Raw genomic sequence first — 19,439 nt, 5'->3', positions numbered from 1 at the left:
TTACAATGTGCAGGGCTCTTAATATAAATACATGATATCAAGGTATAGTAGTAAAGCAGACAGTACATCTAAGTTTTGTCTAAAAATTTAGGCCCTTTGCTTATTTCGGCGGTGGCTCAGGAAATATTAAGTGAAGCAAGCCTTTGGGAGTTTCGATTAACTAAACATGCATACATTTTACACATAAGCCCTGGTGCATTACAGTTTGTGTCTTACCTCCGCAAAAGGCTCCATGTCTGGAGAAAGCAGTCTTTGAGGAGGCAGAGTAGCTTGGCTGATAAACACTACAAGACAACTTGCAAACTTTTGTGTAACGTAATGTGGAAAGCCATCCTGGTTGAAAAAGCCATGCTAGATCATAAAACTAAGAAATGCAGCAATGACAATGGAGATAAAGAAGAATCTAGAGACAAGAGACCACGGTAAGAATCTGTGTTGGCCTCACTGAGCTTGGTGTGAAAGTGTGGAAGAGACCGTGGTCTAAATCTGGACTGAGGGGCAACAGGCCTGAGCTATTCACACACAGAGAGAGAGAGAGAGAGAGAGAGGGGGTAAGAGAGACATAAATATTATAAGCAGAGGCTGGCACAGGGCCGTCATGGCACACAGGAAACATGCCTGGGCAAAGCCAGCTGTGTGTGTCCAGCTCATGCCTTAAAGAGGTGTTGTTATAGGAATATGAGGTGCAGTTCTATGTTCAAATGGAGCACATTACATCGAGTTCACAATAATGGAACATTTGCATTCAATCATTTACAGATAATGTGTGTTTAGTATCTAAAGGGGACTATATCACAAAAAGGAGAGAATTGTTTCGGTCATATTTCTTGATTGGTTAACCCTACAGCTTTGGAGGCCTAAGCAAGAAGTTCAAGTTTCATTGGGCCATTACGCACAAGCCTATTTTTAGCTTCAGCTCTTCCTTAAGTTATGCCCACAGTTGAAAAATCCAGTGGAAAGCTGACAGGCACTTTAATAATCTATATATTAGGGCAAGAGCAGGTATTTTATTGACCACAAATGTTGCAAACCACTGAATAATATACAGGTAAAGAGATTGTATATTGTATACTTTTACAGACATGTCATTGGTCACAAGGCACTTCACAAGGGACTATTCATTCTTCTGATGTAGCCACAGGTGCCCTGGGTAGACTGATGCAAAACATTGCTGCCAATCTGTGCCTTCAGAATCTCTAACCACCAGATTACTAGTTAATGTCTCAAACCCAAAGACTTAAACTTCCACAACAGGCCATTTTAATTGAGATGTAATAAAATCGAACCAAAAGCTAGCTTGTATTCCAAATATCTTTAATTTAGAGGTTCGGTTTCAATAGGTTGAATAACAATGCACAGTCAAGTTAGTAAAAATATAGTCTTATTATTAATACTTACAATTGAGTCATGCAAGCCCAACATGCAACAACTTTAAGGCCAAACTTTCACTTTAACAGTCTTTATACAGCTTTAGTTTCTTCAGACACAACAAAACATACACAGAACAATGATCACCACCCTTAAGTCCTGAATGTTAGGGGCACTTTAGGCATTCATCTATTTTACTTTACCTTGTTCTTATCTACATTTAGCCTAATGTAAAATCAATCAAAAGGTCTATCTAACTATCCTTTAGCTATTACCTATCCATTTGGCATCTGATAATAAGCTGCATACTTGCCTGTAAACAAGCAACACATTTCACAGCTTCTGCACCCCAACAGTTTAACTAAATAAAATGTAGTTTTAGATTCATGGCATATCAAATCTGGTTGTAAAAGATGCCATGAAGGTAAAAAAAAAAAAAAAAGGAAACTGTCCAAACGGCAAGTCACATAATTCAAATTCAAGTCGCCATACCACTACAATTTGCACAAAACTGCATTAATCTTCAAGTAACACTTTCAAAAGATTATCAAATAAATACTACTGTAACTTGCCTAAATCTAACGACTGTGTAAAAATATTACATTCAAGTATTTTCCTCATATTGTTAAATTAAGAGGTGCCAGTACCTCCACTAACCAGGGAAAACCTCGACACTTCACAAGAAGCATCTGATATATGTAATAACAATAACCTTATTCGTTCACACGCAAAACTTGAGGCTACGAACTCCTATCAGCAAAAAGTAGTCTTGAAACTTAACAGTTGAGATAAATGTGCAATTTTCTACCAAGTCTGAGCCTCAAGAGGGCAGTGTAGGCAATTTCAGTTTGATTTATTGGCAAATGGTCGCATAAACCTTTACACTAGATTATGTGAGTGAGGAAAGATTAAATGTATGATGGAGATCACACAACTACCAAATCAACACAGACATTAGTTTGGTCTTGTTAAGTGTATTGCATATTTATAAATGGTCTGATCTGTAATATTGTGAATGGAAGACTGTGAAGCACCAAATTTTCATAAATGGGATGTATGTATAAAAGTTGTTTATAGCACCACAACGTTTAGCCTGAATTCACCTGCCTGGTAAGTGTCTACATTAACTTGTGTCTGATTGTTGTTATAGTGATATGTAACATTTTTACTTATTAAAGGCCCAGATAAACTTTGCTCTAAAACTACGAACAAAGTGGTTCTCAGAGCGAGGCGAAGTGTTGAGGCAGCAGGCTATGTGTGAGGCTGGGCTGAGGGCTCACACAGGCGCTGCTGGTCACACTGGAGCCTGGACTGGGGGAAAAGGGAGCGCTGGAAACAGACGCTACTTCACCATCCGAGCCATCGCCGTCTTCAAAACGGTGAGCGTGGGTGACCACCACCCTGTAGATAGACAGATAATAAGACAACATTAGCACACCATTTGTTCTAATCAAATTCCTTATTATATATTTTTAGCACGTAGGGTTTATTGAACAGGTCAGTATCGCACTAAAGGAGCAGCAGAGTCATTCAGCAACTTTTTAGAGCTTTTTGCGACCTCTATGAACATTTTGCAACACACTATTTTTAGAATCTTTTTTGATTTTGATGCTACACGTCGAGTTTCAAAAACAGATGCACTGATGCAAAGACAGATGTACCTGGATCGTGACGGACTGCTAAAGTCTTGTTTTTGAGGTTCAGTCCTTGGAATGTAGCTGCACTTGGACCACTAAGCACAAAGACAATGATTCCAGTTAATGACATACAGTTTGCCAGTCAAAAAACAATCATGTCTTAGATAATTACAATGTGAGCAGTGTCATTGGTCCCCAGATGAACTCCTCTCTGACACAAAGCCCGCAGCAGATTTATTCCTAAAGAAAGAAGTTACATTTTAAGTTCCACCGAATCACACTGATGATTTTGACAACATACTACAGACCTTTGGCACGGTTGTTCCAGTGCTTCTGTTCCCACTGGTCCAGTAGGATGTTGAGGTATCTGGGACATTCAAAGAAGCGAAGATAGCGAGAAGAGTGTGCGGATGGAAAGATGCGCTCAAACTCTCCTTTACGCGTCAGCTCATCCTCACTCTCTGACAACACACGGACATCCTCTGGGGTCAATACATCCAAAACTTCTGAGAAAAAGTCCTGCAAAACACAAAGTTTACAAGAACAGACAGTAGCGGGAGGTGGTGATTTGTGACTGTGTTCTGTGTGTGTACATACATGGTCGGCATAGCGATGTGTGAGGTAAAAGGCCCGTTTCACCTTCTCGTCAGCAGATAAATCCGGTTTGGTCCTCTCTCTGTGGCCTCCACACAAACTATAAAGAACGCAAAACAATATCAGCATCCCTTTATGTCAAAGCTTACAGGCACATGACATGAGGCGATGACTTATAGAAGCACCAGGTCACTGGATACAAGAAAGACACAAGATTTATGATAAAAGAGTACGCAAACACATCTCTACTGTGTCCACTACAGACAGTTCACTTTTTTCTATTCCCAGAGTGGCAGAGGCAGAGCTTTGCCTGGTCAGAGGGTCAGGTCATAAATTATATTATTTGAGCAAAATAAGTGGTCTGAAATCATCACATATGAATGATGCATTAAACACTCCAATTCCAGTGTATTTGCTTGAAATAGATACTTATTAGAAATTATTATTTTCATGTTTTGATACATGCGGGGGCCACAGTTTCTGGACTAGAGGGGGCGCGGCCCAAAAACAGCACGCACAGGGGGATCTTCAAGGAAAAAAAGGTTGGGAACCACTGCTCTCAGGGACTAATTCTTTCTTCTTGTTACCTGCTGGTCGAACTGGAGGGACTGCTGCTCGCTGCAGAGACTACGTCTTTTTCGGGAATATGAAAGCCTGCGAGGTTCAGGAGGTCTCTGACCATCTGACCCTTTACGGTGACGTCCAAAGCACTATTGGAATGAAGACTGAACAGGAGCAGCAGCAAAGTTACCAAAAAGAAGCATCATCAATGTACTCTTTATACTTCTAGTTAGAGTAGTACCTGGGTGATATGTTGACCTCCAAGATCCAAGGTTTGAGTTTATCGTCCAACATAATATCAAAGCCAAAAAGTTCATGACAACTGTACGGTGTTTTAAGGTGCATCTTCAGCAGGCTGGTCACATAGGGCTCAGAGCTGGCATGAGACAAAATGCTGTCACTATCTTCCGGACTTGTATGATGCTTTTTTTTTTTACAGATCTAAAAACTTACGCAATAATAGTCTTGATCACAATATCTTTGATCTTCTCCCATAACTGCGAGGTGTTAATCCCCTTCGCGCCAAGATACTGCCACAAAGCCTTCAAAGCCCTGAAACCACACATAATAAAATAATTAAGACATTAAAATTAATGGAAAGTGTGGTGCAGGCGGAAGTACCATTTGTGTCCCTGACAAGCTTTGTCATCACTGTTGGCCTGGTATTCAGAGTTCTTCTTGTTCACACTGTAGTTTGTCAGATGCATGAACTTGTTACTGAGCGTCTTCATAGAGGGCGAATACCTGAGGACAAAATATGAAATTATTGAAATCTGTAAAAGAAAAAAGAAAAAACACAATATAATATTCAGAAACTGACTTGCAGCTGGCAAATCGAACCAGCCCGTCAGAGAAGATGTAAATTCTGAGAGGGTCAAAGGATGTCACATAGGCGTAGATTCGAAGATCAAATTTGCTGCCACTGATGAGGTAAGGCTTGTGAAGGTACCTACGGAAAAATAAACAACATCATAAAAATGCCACTTTTAATTTAGATGAGAACTCGCATCTTTTTGAATGATTGAGGCAGACACAGATAGCATACTTTTGGACCAGGAGAGGTCTCTTCCGGGGCATCTGACTCCACTTGTGAATGACCTGAATGCCTATTCCTCGAGCTGAAGCAGGCTGATGGAGAACAATAAAATTGCAAATAAATTTAAAAAAAATTCAACATTTAGATAATCATAAAGTAGATTTTCAGACACACCGGTTTAATGATCCATTTCTGCTTGGTACCGCCGTCCTCCCAGGCTTTCCGGAGCTGTTTAATGTCCTGAGGAAGAATAAACGTCCGAGGGAAAAAGTTGAACTCTTGTTTGCCAAAGCGACCCGCCATTTTGGACAGATTTCTCCATAGTCGATCTTTTCTGCCAATCTGGAAAGTCCCCGGGAAGTGATTCAACTAACAAAACAAAAAAAAAGATGAAAAAGGTCAGGTGATCGCAGTTGAAATGAAGACAAATACAAAGTGCTTAGTAAAGGCTCATACCTTCTGGTGTTCTGCAATAGTCTTAAAGCACATAGACTTCATGTGATGACCCCAGCAGCCCAACCAGTCATGGCTTTCTATGATTAAAAAACGAGCAAACAAAAAACATTCATATACAGGACACTACATCTATTGAAGACTTGAAATTAGTGTTTCACACTCAAGACGCACTTTTAGTGACTTTAAAGTGGGATCTTGCAACAGTGTTTTTGACGATATTTGGTGTGACAGTGCTCATCTTCCATTTCAACAGCCTTCTCTGCTCAATTGGCAGCAGCTCAACTGCAGAGACAGAAACAAAAATTACAACTCTTGCCGGAGTTACCACTGTCAATTAGTATGACCATTTAGTCCGTTGATGCATTTAATATAATCAGTATCAGCTAAACAGGTGTACGGTTACCTTTCTCATTGGACGTGCTGAAATACAGTGTTGGTGGAAAGAATGGGAACAAACTGGGAACCAGAGCTGGTTTCTCTTCACGGTCATCTTCGCCCTCCAATAACATTGGCTCTTCAACACTAAAGACAGGGCAAAGTGTAGAGAACTGTGAATAATAATTCTAGACATAAAAGAAAGGAGACCCATATGTCAGCAGAATATCTCACTGCTGACACAGAGCTCGCACCACGGAGGCTTAATCCACTTAGAAATCAAGTGTAGGACCCAACACTCTACTTTAATTATTCATCCCGTGCTTTGTTTGTAGAGACATCACATCCCTCTCTTTCACTACTAGAAGGTTGGAAAGTTATTTGTAGATACACTATAGACAAGTACATTGATTAAGTACAACAGCAATGTTAAGCTAGTAAAAAGAATGTTCAGGTTTTAATGAACACAAATAAGACTGGGTACATGTGGTCCATCATTAGTGATTATGTTCTTAAATTTCACAGATGAGTCATGACACTTCAACCCTAATTATTAATTAAGACTTTTACAGTAGGTCAGGTAAACAAATCAATGAATTTAGCTAACAAACATAGTAGTGATGCCAACCCCACATCTACGGTAAGATGCGGAAACATTTAACAAGACAAGACAACATTAAACACTAATGCAGACAGTTGTTCACCAACTTCTAAATAACAGAAGCTGCCATCCGCTCCCTGTCGAGATGGTAACAAGAGAGGACTATAGTCTGTACAGATGATTGTTTGCACTCTGCAGCAGTAACAAGACACTTCTGTGAATTTGGGGTCACCCAAATCCCACACATGGGCTTAAGTTTTGACAGAAACATTCAACTAAATGAGTTCCTAAAGACTAACAACAGAGATTAGGATCCAATGTAGACAAATATTTTGAAGCCGTCATCTGTCATCTTAGTATGTAGATAAAATGTCAGCTTTTTCTGATCTCATTCAAGAAGCTTTGTCAGCAGCAATAATGATCTTCATTTGGCAGCAGGGCAGATGTAAACCTCCAGTGAAATTGGTGGGGAAAAAAACAATAAAAAAGGTATATATTTGGCCTGCGGCTGCCAAAAATCATTAGTGCTGCTGACAAAGCTTCTTGGATGAGAGGCAAAATGTTAACACTTAAACTAACAAACCATCAGACATTATCCAGAGACTAGCATTAGCTAAAAACAAAACGCAAAAAAAGGAGAGGCAATATTCAAAGAACGATTTCCTGGTCACTGCTGGTACATCTAAAACACTGTAGTATCCAAATGTTCATATGTGAGCGATAACGCTCCAGTTTATCATGAAGAAATGTGCAATAAATCAAGCAGTTTTGACAACACAATCCCGAGCTCAATTAACAAATTGAAAAGCCAAACACTTCTGATTATTTTAAGAGATTAACTAGTAACCACTCACATGATCGGCATATAGTCGCAAAAATGGGCAATGAAGTACTATCCCGGCTTTTCCTCTTTGATAAAGACCTTCAACACTACTAGGCAAACGATGGCATCTCTGGACCCTTGGATTCACCGTGCTGCTTACCGTACGGGTGAAAAGGGGGATGAGGTATGGAAAAAAAACACATGTAGCAGTCCCTTTTCAGGCTATTTTTGCAAAGAATCAGCTCCCAGTTTGTGGTGGGGACTTCCACTGTTGAGGCCATTACTGAGGGCACAATACTTCACAATGCAGCCGACCTTTCCACCAAGCTCTGCTGCTTTCAGCCTCTTTAACAATGCCCCGAACGCTCCACAGCATCTGATGAATGTATGCAACTGTGATGCAAGTAATACCTGCGAAAGATTACGTAATACTGGTGGTGACTCTATTACACTGTTCCACAACATAGTATCAACTTCTTTGACTGAATTAAAATAATCATCAATGACCAATGAGTACAGAGTCACGGATTATCAATGAGAGAATGACCCAAGATCAGGTCACAACGAAATACAGCCTTTACTTTGAATAAGTTGAGTTGTGTCTTACCTTGAAAGAAGTGCAAAAGATGATGTGGATGAGGCACCATTGATGGACGAACAATCGGAATCATCTATAGAGCGAGAGAGAAAAAAGGGTAAGTCAATTAAAAGGGGGGGGGGGAAACATTTAAATAAATAATTTGAAAAATGTGTGATAATAACACATAAAAGATTTTGGGCCATTTAGAGAACTTTTGTTCTTTCAGAAGAACAAAAGTTCTTCTATAGCAAAGATCATATTTAAATGAAATTGTAAAGTGCACGCATAATTGTGGCTTCTAAACCTGCTTTTGGGCTCTTAAGCGTTTATATTTTATGTATCATCAACCATGAAATGATTTGTGTACGGAAGATAGATTTTACGTTGGTTAGAGTTTGGTTAGAGGTGATGGCAACAGGGAAATTAACCATGCACAAAAAAAAGTGTACGAGTTTCCATGCAACAGCAGGTAGCCATGATAAACACAGTTTGAGTGCAGAACAGCTCTGGTGACGCTTTATGGAGCTTTAAAAGTGTGGAAGGCACTTCAGCATTGAAGAAAAAGTAACAATTGCTCAGAACTGCATGAATTCATTAAAATATTATCCCAGGTATGTTTTTTGATGAGGAAACAACATTATTAAAAGGGTTAAAGGAATAGGTCCCCATTTTTGCATACTGAGATTTGTTCTTACCTGAGCTTAGACGAGTTGATGCGTATCTGTCTGATCTTTACACGCGCCCTCAGTCACGCAAAAACACAAAACATGTTGTTAGCATTTAGCCTCTCCTCCTCTCCTCCTAATAATACCTTAGGAGCACTTCGACTTTACTGCACGGACGTCAAAGTGCTCCTAAGATATTGTTATGCCTTACAATATAGTTGCCCTTTTTATCCTCTTAGAAAATTGACATGTTTAATTTTGTGTAGCTAGACTTGGATCGTGTAACTACTCACATAACCGTATTTAAATAGGGACTTCACCTCAGTTTGGCCCCATAGAGGAGAGGCTAAATGCCAACAACATGTTCAGTGTTTTTGCGGGACTGAGCGCACGCCTAAAGACCAGACAGGCACGCATCAACTCGTCTAAACTCAGGTAAGAACATATCTCAGTATGAAAAAACAGTGGCCTATTCCTTTAAAGTCAGTTTCACATATGTTGCCTTGGACAGATGTCGAACAGGTATAATTTACCGTAATCACTGCATGCATTTTCAAGTTCATCAGGCAGGTCCTCTTCAGCCCCATCTATTTGCATATCACTTTCAGGGCTGAGGGGCAGAAAATAGTTCAACAGTTCACAGCAATTCAACGACAGCATTGCACTCACAATAAGAACTCACTCGTTGAGCTGGGCGCCTTCCGCAGCACTATCCTCTGACGGAGAAGACAACCAGGATGAAGGAGACACAGACGAAGCTTCACTGTTTTTAGTCAGATGAATGGATGAGATCTGATTTGTGACTGTGCCCACCAGGACCCCTGCTGAGCCAAGCAAGTTAAAGCATATATGCCGGGTTCAGAAAATGTTCAGACAGCTCTTACATTATACATAGTTTTAATCTTATACAGCTATCTGATACGAAAGCATTTATCTTTTCTACTGGTGAAACACATCAACACACCATTCTATTGTTTGCACACAAAAAAAGTAACATTCATGGTCGGGCAGGCCGATATATTGATATTTAAGATATATTGATATATTTTTTTAATGAGATATGGAATTAGACCATATCGCATATATCGGGATATTTTTAAATTCAGATAAGCTGTTAAGTTAACATAAAGAAACAGGTAATCTCAAGCTGATTTTTTTTTTTTAAGTTTATCTTAAACTGAGTACTTTATTTTGCTATCTCTTTATATATAAATGCTGCCTTCAGAAAAAGATTGACCTATTTTATTTTATAGGCTATTTCATCCCAAATATATATATTTTTTAATCAAAACTGCACCTTATGGAGCTTTGTTTTTTATAGTGCGTTTTCAATAAAACTACTCGTATTTGGCTTTGACTTTGACTTAACATTTCCTTTCACAGCTCTCACTTTACGGAAAAAATATTGGGATATATATCGAATATCGATATTCAACCTAAATATATCAGGACATGACTTTTGGTCCTTATTACCCAGCCCTAATTCATGGGTATTAAAATCCATTCAATACCTACTGTATAATACAGCCTCTCTATACTGATGCTAGACTTTAAGAAAATATTTGAGCAATTCTAAGATTAGACTTAAACATAACACAGGAATATAAATGGGCTTGAATACTTCCTGGACAGAGTAAATAGGTGGTATCAATATCACCTTAACAAAGATCACTGTGTGTAAGGCAGTAATGGGTGATCTCCTTACCCGAGTTTATATCCGGTGCTTGGGCGCAAACTTCCCGAGTAGCTTCAAGTTGAGTAACAATGTTGTCATTTAAAGTTGACGTATGTGCCAAAGAACTTGAGAATGCATCATCTGCACAAAACTGCAGGTTCACCACAGCTGGGGTCTTCTCTTGTTGGGGATTATTATTATTAGTAATATCTGCAGTTTCACTTTTGTGATAGTTCAAGTTAAGTGGTGACCCGATAACCTGACTGTGTACAGAAGAAAGTTCTTTAGTGTGCTTCCCATCCACTTTGGGGATTTTGCTGTTGGAACAGTCCGTTGTGATGTTAGTCGCCTGAGGCTTAGAGGTGCTAAGGCAGCGAGGTTGTCCAGAAGGCAACGACGTTAAAGACCCAACCTAAAATGCAAGCAGTGGTTAGAATTCTTTTTTTTTTTTTTAATGGTTAACAAATGTGTTTCATAAGCACCTGATTTCTATCACTTTTCTGCAGCATCGGTCTCCCTCTAATGAAAAGATCCTGGTGAGCAACTGATAGAAGATGGCCAAGTTTCAAAGGTGCATCTCCACTTCTATCCACTTCTCGACCTGTCCGTAAACAGTTTCCAGGAAGTTTCCCGCATATCTGCATGGCAGCCGCAGCTTGATTTTCTTTTTTGGGGTTGGAGGATTTCGTTGGGCTTCCATTGAGTTGTGGCAGGACTGGACATACATCTGGCACAGTGGTGATCTGACACTTGGCAGTAGATTTACCCATGTCCATGCTTTCCACTTTAGAAGTTGCTTTTGTCGGTCTCATCAAAGAAGCCACTGAGGAAGTGTTTAGACAATGTGGTTTGGCTTGATCTTTTTTCTTACCCTGATCTAGAGATGTTTGACTACAAGGCACTTTATCGTCTGTCTTGGCATTCATAGTGACAGAGTTTGGGGTACAATTAGCACCAGAGGAGGATAGGGGCTTGCCCCCAACCCAAGGGTAGGATTGGTTGGTGGGCATGATAAAAGCCTATGAGCAACACCTTGAACTTGGACAGTAATGGCCAAAAGAATCAGATGTGATTCCTCCTGTCTCCAAACTCAGAGTTATTGTTTCTTTCTAAAGTGTCAGCTCCAACAGAGTCTTGGAAATATTTTGAAGATTGTTAAAGCTTGAAAAAACGTTCTTGCAATCAGACCATGTCTTTTTTGTCTTGCAATCATAGCTTCAAATGCAATGTTCATTCAGCGAGCTCAGCACGCCATCTTCACTGAAGTTCGGGCTTCACATTCAAGCACTTGGGTTTGCCAACAGTGAAGACGCTTCACAGCTTGTGCCCACTGACATGATAAATGACCTGAAGGTCGTTCTTTTCATTCAAAATGGGACGCCCTGTTTGAATTAATCAAACGCAGATGTTTTTGCAGATTGTTTTTGAAAATGGTGAAATTGAAAAGTCCTTATAGTTGCGTCATCCTTAGTTCTGGCTCCAAGGGTTCCTTCCAACACTACAATGAACAGAATAAACAGAGGCATTGGCTGATGCAAATATAGACTTAATTTATAGGACATTTCCCGCAGAATGTTCACTTTGATCAATGTTGTTACCCCTTATCTTTGCCACACAATGTAACTTTACTCTGGACATGTCATAACCATGTGCTCCTCATAGCTGTGGCAGAAAAATCAAGTATTATGGGGGATATAAAACATAAAGATAGTCTGTTACTTAATCCGAAACGAAAGCAGTGACAACATTAAGGTGCAGTTTACCAAACGTGAGTGTCAGGGAGAGTGATCTAGCGTTACGCGCTGTTTCCTCCTTGTTTACCGCGACACACGTTTACAGAGCTTATCTAGCGGTTAGCTTAGCAACAACCAAACACAGCGAAGTATCCACTGACGAGACCAAACACAACAGGAAGGTTGTTTAAGACCTTAAATACACTCACCTCCTCGGTTCCTCTCTGTTAAATATAGCATGTTTATGAATGTTTGGCTGTAGCACTATCCCATCAGATTGGCGGTGAGAGAAGTAGAGGCTCCGCCAGAGATCGTCTATGGAGGACGACAGATCCACTCTCTGGTCCCGGATCGATTTGCAAATCACAGCTCCTGAACACAGAGCTCCCTCTACTGGTGGAGAACAGACATGTACATCAATGCACATACACGACACACACCATAGATCTAAGTGATGTGTACACCCCCCTATTATGGCAAGTGAATGAAACAAATCATTTTAAATAAAAGTAGAATAAGCGGTCTCAGGTGTGGGCTATCACGCAGTAAACACCATAGGAAGACCGGAGACATGATGATAGGTCAGAGCTGTGGACAGAGAGCGGCTCCAAGCGGCTTTCAGATTGAGCCACTAGAGGGCTCACTTTGAATTAAGAAAAGAAAAGAAAAGAAAAGAAAAGAAAAGAAAAGAAAAGAAAAGAAAAGAAAAGAAAAGAAAAGAAAAGAAAAGAAAAGAAAAGAAAAGGGTTTGGGTTGTTCACCTACCCTAGTTTTTATTTATTTATTTATCAAACCTTAAAATCCTGGTTGGTAGGAGTAAGTATGCAGGTGCAACCTTCAACGCCAAAAGCCGCAATAGTTTTAACGCTCAACAAACTGATTAATATTATTGTTGATGTTAAAAAAAAAAAAAAATTAAAAAGTTTTTTTTTTTTATGTAATACTTTTTTTTATTCTCATATCGATAAGGGTCTTCATCAATTCCAATTAATTAAAAAGTAGGCTATAAATTATAATAGGCCTATCTCTCTATCCCCCTCTCTCTCTCCTCTCTCTCTCTTTCTCTCTCTCTCTCTCTCCTCTCTCTCCTCTGTCTCCCTCTCTCTTTCCTATCTCTCTCTCTTTCTCTCTCTCTCTCCTATCTCTCTCTCCCTCTCTCTCTCTCTCCTCTCTCTCTCTCTCTCTCTCTCTCTCCTCTCTCTCTCTTTCTCTCTCTCTCTCTCCCCACTCTCTCTCTCTCCTCTCTCTCTCTCTCTCTCTCCTCTCTCTCTCTTTCTCTCTCTCTCTCTCCCCACTCTCTCTCTCTCCTCTCTCTCCTCTCTCTCCCTCTCTCTTTCCTATGTCTCTCTCTTTCTCTCTCTCTCTCCTGTCTCTCTCTCTCTCTCTCTCCTATATATCTCTCTCTCCTCTCTCTCTCTCTCTCTTTCTCTCTCTCTCTCTCTCTCTCTCCTATCTCTCTCTCTCTCTCTCTCTCTCTCTCTCTCTCCTCTCTCTCCTCTCTCTCCCTCTCTCTTTCCTATGTCTCTCTCTTTCTCTCTCTCTCTCCTGTTTCTCTCTCTCTCTCTCTCTCCTATATATCTCTCTCTCCTCTCTCTCTCTCTCTCTTTCTCTCTCTCTCTCTCCTATCTCTCTCTCTCTCTCCTCTCTCTCTCTCTCTCTCTTTCTCTCTCTCTCTCTCTTCTATCTCTCTCTCCCTCTCTCACTCTCGCTCTCTCTCCTATCTCTCTCTCCCTCTCTCTCCTCTCCCTCTCTCTCCTCTCCCTCTCTCTCCTCTCTCTCTCTCCTCTCCCTCTCTCTCCTCTCTCTCTCTCTGCTCTCTCTCTCTCTCTCTTTCTCTCTCTCTCTCTCTCTCTCTCTCTCTCTCCTATCTCTCTCTCTCTCTCTCTCTCTCTCCTATCTCTCTCTCTCTCTCTCTCTCTCTCTCTCTCCTATCTCTCTCTCTCGCTCTCTCCTATCTCTCTCTCCCTCTCTCTCCTCTCTCTCTCTCTCCTCTCTCTCCTCTCTCTCTCTCTCTCTCCATTCCCAATTCTTACCATCATCTCTAGTCTCCTCTTACTGTGTTACTGTGGCAAGTTGGTGCGCGCAGACAGATGGAGCAGAAGTTGGTGGGATGGACCATTGAGAGAGAGAGAGAGAAAGGAGGGTGGGGGGGGATAAAAAGTGACTTGAGTTGAGTGCAGCAGAGCAGACTGACGCTGAGCAGAGCACCAGGACACTTCTCAAAGCTGTGGATCTTTCCTTAGGACCTTTATTTACACTTTTGTCTGGACAGATACATCAACTTTTGATGGACACTGAGATTGGGATATTTTTTAACTAATGGAGGACAAAATCAGCATGACAGAACAATTAATGCAATAATCAAAATCCATACATTTGTTGTAAGCACAATCAGAATTAGAGATCAGTTAAGCAGCATAATCGGTAAAAAGTATTTTAAAGAAATTTGTAGTTTAGAATAATGATCCAAAATTTGAAGTGAAAAGAGGAAAACAAAAAACTGACTGAATTGTAGAAAGTCTCCTTGAACACACCATGGGACTCCTGACTCTTGTAGCTGCTCCTCTGTACATCCTTGCTCTGCAGACTCTGGTGGCTCCGGCTGGGTCTTTGGCTCTGGTTAAGCTGGAGCGCTGGGTTCGGTCCGGTCTTCAGTCTCTGCAGTGGAACCAACTGGATCGGTGTCTCCGAACGTCCTCCCTGTCTGAGGCTGAGTGCAGACGACTGTCCCATCTCCCGCTGTCCTCTGTGGCTGTGTATGTGTCCGAGCCACGCACTGGAGCAGGTGAGTTTACTTCAGTTTGAATTCAGCTGCAACTGAAACTTTTGCACTTATTGGATAATTGTATGGCTTCTGTTTAGCCTTATTATCTACAAGAGTCTTGATATAAATAGTAACAATATTGTAGAGAGGCGAAACTGATCATCAATTTTATAATCTAAGCAAAATCCTCACAAATCAACTGCAATACTTGCAATTTGTACAGAAAATCTATACAATATACATGTTTCTTTGAGAATTGTGTATGAATGAGAGCCTATTGAAGGTAGAAAAGCACTATATAAGCATTACATTATATAAGCATACCATTTACCATTTGAAACTTAAAGATGTTGAAGTGTAAAGCGCCCATATAGTCTTATAGTTTAAAGTTTTTATAGTATATTATTTATCTAAAGTTATATGTTATATATATGTTGTCCTAGTTGTGAACCTGTTCATAACCATGGCAATAAAAAAATGTGTCAAGTCATTTTCACATGAACTATAATTAAACTTATTTGAGCTTTTATTTGCTATTCATTTAAACACTATGTTCTTCAGGATACTCCGACAAGGTGGTGGCTATTCTCCCTGACACCTCTGTCCCATTTGGGTACAAGCCCCGGGGCAGCTACAGCGTCCTGAATGCAGGACACCAGGCCCTCTCCAGCTCCATGGCCCACGACGCTGTGCTGCTGCTGGACCCGAATCCTGGGGAGAACTTTGGGCACCCGGTGGCCCTCTTCTACGTGGACAGGAACATCACCAAGAAGAGGTGCTCCCACATGGATGGCATTTACCTGGGTGAGTTAACAGGACTAGTGAGTGTATTAAAAATGTAAGCAGACCACAGTGGTCAAGGACGAAAACAAATAAAACCACCAGGCACAAGTTGCAAGAATTTCTGACTAGTCTGGCAAAATCCCTTCACGCTCACCCTCATCTTTCTACTGATACATTTCATTTTTCATGCTGCTGGTTTTCTTTGACTATTGGTAGCCAAAGATTTAAACACATTAGGTTCTCTTTAAAATGCTCTATTTTGATAACATGTATAGCATTGTCACAGCGGATCATTAAGAGGCTATTTAACAGTTTTAGTTGTGCCAAAAGCAGCATATTCTAAGTTCTCTCTGACACATGTTTTTCTTAAAAGGTTCAGTATCGTAATGTTGCTACGACGAGTACTTGTGCCTATGTTTTTGTTGAGGTGTAAAGGGAGCAGAAAGTGAAAGTTAGTGCTCGACCTTTTAAAGCTCCATTTATAGCTCATTGAGGGATGTGGGGCATGTTCTTGCTCGGGGGAGTCTGACCTGACTTCCTCCTGAACAGCTTTTTGGCCCCAGCTGCACACCTGCCAGTTCACATTCATGCAAGCTGGGGAAATGCACCTATTTAAAGCCAAATCCATGGGTCTCTGCACCAAACTAGACATTTACTAAATTAGCCGTGTAGTAGGGCTACATCTGAGACAAATATGGCCACTATGATAGTATTGCATTTTGAAAACGATGTGTGCATTCCATCAAATTTTAACATAAATGTTCTGAGTAAGATTAAGATGTGAAATGCCTTAAACTTGGCTGCTGATCTCCCGCTGTGAGAAGGGTAAGGCCAGATGTGTAGGTGAATTCGAACGGTGCTATTTGAACACATACCTGTCAATTATTTATACCCACACACGCAGCACAGAGCCCCCCGCTGGCTCTACAACAGAGGTGTGGACCTCTTTTAACCTAACAAGAGGAAAGTTAAGTGCGTTAACTTTAAGACTGAAGTGAAAATGCCATCCTTCATGCGTTGTATGTCTAAAAAGACATTTATTGATGTGTTGCAAGTGATGAAATATGAGGATTGTTTCCATATCTATTAAGAAGTCAAAACAAAATATTAGATCTTTAAGTTAATGGCGTTGATGACAGGAAAAAGTCAAGGGATATGGAATGGAACATTGAATGACTTGGCATATTGTGTTTAGGTGTGGTGCTGGACATTTCATTCGCTAGTGAAAGCAAGTAAAAGTATAAGTGTTTGTTCTGTATCTAAAGGCAGGTCAGGTCTCTGGTTGAAATTGTACAAGCTCTTTGACGGGTTGCTATAATGCACTCCATTCTCTGGACCGGCTTAAAGCTAGGGTTAAACTCCAAAACACAAAGTGGGAAGAAGCAGAAATATCTTAGGAGCTCAACCAAACTGACTCAACTAAGTGTGAATTGTTTGCACTTGCGATGAAGTGATGAAGAATCTCTGCTTTTCATTACGCAGCCGACCACATTTTCTAGTCCCACAAAATCTCAAATAATAATTGGTTTCCAGAATTGCATCCAGATTATGCAATACATACAAGATATTAATAATCCAAAACATGCATTGTAGGCCTATTACTACAAGAGAAAACACATGCAACTGAATGAAACTTCCTTTGGTCTCTTTTGGGTCTTTAGGTGAGGAGTGTTTAACCCTGGCTTTGAAAGGTCAGTGCCAGAACCAGCTAAAGCGCCGCCTCCGGGCCGGCATCATCAGTGGCTCCAGTCGGATGATCGAGCGCACCATCGGAGGTCTATGTGAGGTCCACTTCCTCCCACTAGTGGTCGGGGTGGGGGACAGCAACCGCACCCAGAGACTGAAGTGTGTGGGTAAGTCACTTAAACACATGCTCTGGGAAATGCTTGACCATAACAGCTATGGTCAAAAATTTCCCAGATTTCAAAAACAAAAACTACTGAAGCAGCTTTTGACTCATCCACATGGTCTCATGTTTCAAATTGGACTCCCACTGACAACAAATAAACATAAGCCAACCTATTATCTTCTCAGCAGAGCATCTGGCGACATTATCCTCCATTAAGATCCTTTCATTTCAAAATGTCCAGCTTGCCAAAGTTCATCTGGAGAGCAATGTTTGAACACGCACCTAAAGTTAAGTTAGTTGCAGGTTTTGAAGTAGTCATCTGTAGTATTGGGTTGTTTTAGAATTGAAGAGGCTTCATCTCTGATACAAGCAGTTTCCTCAGTTCAGCTGTTCTGGGCCTTTATATTCCTCCAGTAAAAAGGCTTGCCTGCTATTCCACATTGTTCTGCTCTTGACTTGTCAAATTGTCCTAATACAGTAGTTCTACCAGTGCACAGTATGAGCTTCACCTCCAACTATCTGTTTAAGTGACTGCACTGTGTCCCAGAGTGGATACATTTGCACCACCATGATGCTTATGGTGATGCTTATGATCTTGTCTGGTTTCCAAAGTAAAAAAAAATCACTTAGTTCAGTTTAAAGTCGCACTATGGAACTTCGTAGGTGAAAAAAAAATCTTAATATTTGCATTTGACCTTTTAATGACTCTTTGGCATTATGGGTGCAGCATGGCACCTCTGTTTTCCCTCACAGTGGCCTCTATGACGCTGCAGGATCAATTGTTTTTAGGGGTTCATACCAGAAACAGGCCAGAAACAGGCCAGAAACAGGCCAGAAACCCCAAAACAATTGATTCTGGATCGTGATAAAGACCACTGTGAGGGAAAGCAAAGGTGCCATGCTGCACCCATAACGCCACCGAGTCACTAAAAGGTCAAATACACGCAAATATCAAGTATTTTTTTTCTCACATAAAAAGTTACACAGTGCACCTTTAACCAATTTGTTTTGTATCTGAAAGTGTTTTATGTGTAATGTTCGGAAATGGCATGATTCACTAGGGTATATATTGGGAAAAAAACTCAAACTGCCTCTACATAATGAGGTAAATAGCAGATTTCACAAAATAAAAGCTCAAAACTAATAATGGGATCATAGAGTTAGTCACATTTGGTCATAAAACTTTATTAACTTGATTGGCGTGGAATTATTTTCATCTTCTGCCAAGACCGCCCAGTTGCTTCAGTTTCTGCCAGCCACCTGCGGCCTGTAATTGAAACTGTTTATGGGGGATTTAGCTTTTCCGTGTACTGCAGTTTCAACAAAGTTTTAAACATCCCACCTACAGATTGAATTGTGCTGAAATTTACCTCACCATGACTGTAACCCATTATTATTACTCTGCCTTCGAGCCTGTTTGTCCAGTTCGTTTTTTCCTAACCAAGCCTCCTCTGTCCTCAGATAACAGTGAGTTCGCCCCGTGCCCTCAGCTTTTGCCCCTGGCCTCTCCCAGTTTACCAGCCTCCAACTGTGAGCTCAATAAAAACACACGGCGGTGCCACCAGCAGCCACTCGCCACACACCTGTCCTGCCGCCTGTACCAAACCTGCGACCATGCTGTGCTTCTATCAGGTCAGATGTTCTACTCTACCAGATTTTTCTGAAAGAACTTGAGAGTGAGTGATGGCCATTGTATGGTAGAGGTCGCCCGTCAAGTTGAGCATGTTCATGTAGTTACAAATAATGATTCGCATGATGATTACATTTTACAAAACAACCGCAAATACATCAGTACATTTACTTAAGATTCACGCTACTTGACTTTGGGCGGTGCAACAAGAAGGTCCTGGGCTCCATCCAGTGTGGTCAGTCTGGAGATTGCATGCTCTCCTCTTGTCTGCATAGATTTCCTCCTTATGCTAAGGTCACCCCATGACCA

General features: G+C 40.8%; 1 protein-coding gene across 1 annotated transcript; it reads right to left on the bottom strand.

Annotated features, from left to right (window-relative positions):
- Positions 1-1,337: 1,337 nt before the first annotated feature.
- ttll4 (tubulin tyrosine ligase-like family, member 4) lies at positions 1,338-12,462 on the bottom strand. Its single transcript, XM_079562435.1, has 21 exons — positions 12,314-12,462; positions 10,854-11,869; positions 10,402-10,783; positions 9,379-9,517; positions 9,230-9,306; positions 8,059-8,122; positions 6,056-6,174; positions 5,824-5,934; positions 5,653-5,729; positions 5,371-5,565; positions 5,206-5,288; positions 4,981-5,109; positions 4,782-4,904; positions 4,614-4,712; positions 4,402-4,536; positions 4,187-4,324; positions 3,603-3,699; positions 3,314-3,524; positions 3,178-3,245; positions 3,030-3,100; positions 1,338-2,769 (listed from the first exon to the last, which is right to left on the bottom strand). Exons 2-21 carry the CDS (start codon positions 11,379-11,381, stop codon positions 2,589-2,591), a joined length of 3,027 nt encoding a protein of 1,008 aa, XP_079418561.1. The 5' UTR covers positions 11,382-11,869; positions 12,314-12,462; the 3' UTR covers positions 1,338-2,588.
- Positions 12,463-19,439: the final 6,977 nt, after the last annotated feature.

This window comes from Gobius niger, assembly GCF_951799975.1.
Source record: "Gobius niger genome assembly, chromosome: 9".
Classification (NCBI taxonomy): Eukaryota; Metazoa; Chordata; class Actinopteri; order Gobiiformes; family Gobiidae; genus Gobius; species Gobius niger.
This window is presented reverse-complemented; position numbering and strand designations above follow the sequence as displayed.

Coding starts and splice junctions, on each gene's coding strand:
- ttll4 (XM_079562435.1), bottom strand. CDS start 11,381: ATGCCCACCAACCAATCCTACCCTTGGGTTGGGGGCAAGCCCCTATCC. Junction 6,175..8,058: donor TCTTTTGCACTTCTTTCAAG/GTAAGACACAAC, acceptor CCCTGTCTTTAG/TGTTGAAGAGCCAATGTTAT. Junction 5,730..5,823: donor CCACTTTAAAGTCACTAAAA/GTGCGTCTTGAG, acceptor TTTTAATCATAG/AAAGCCATGACTGGTTGGGC.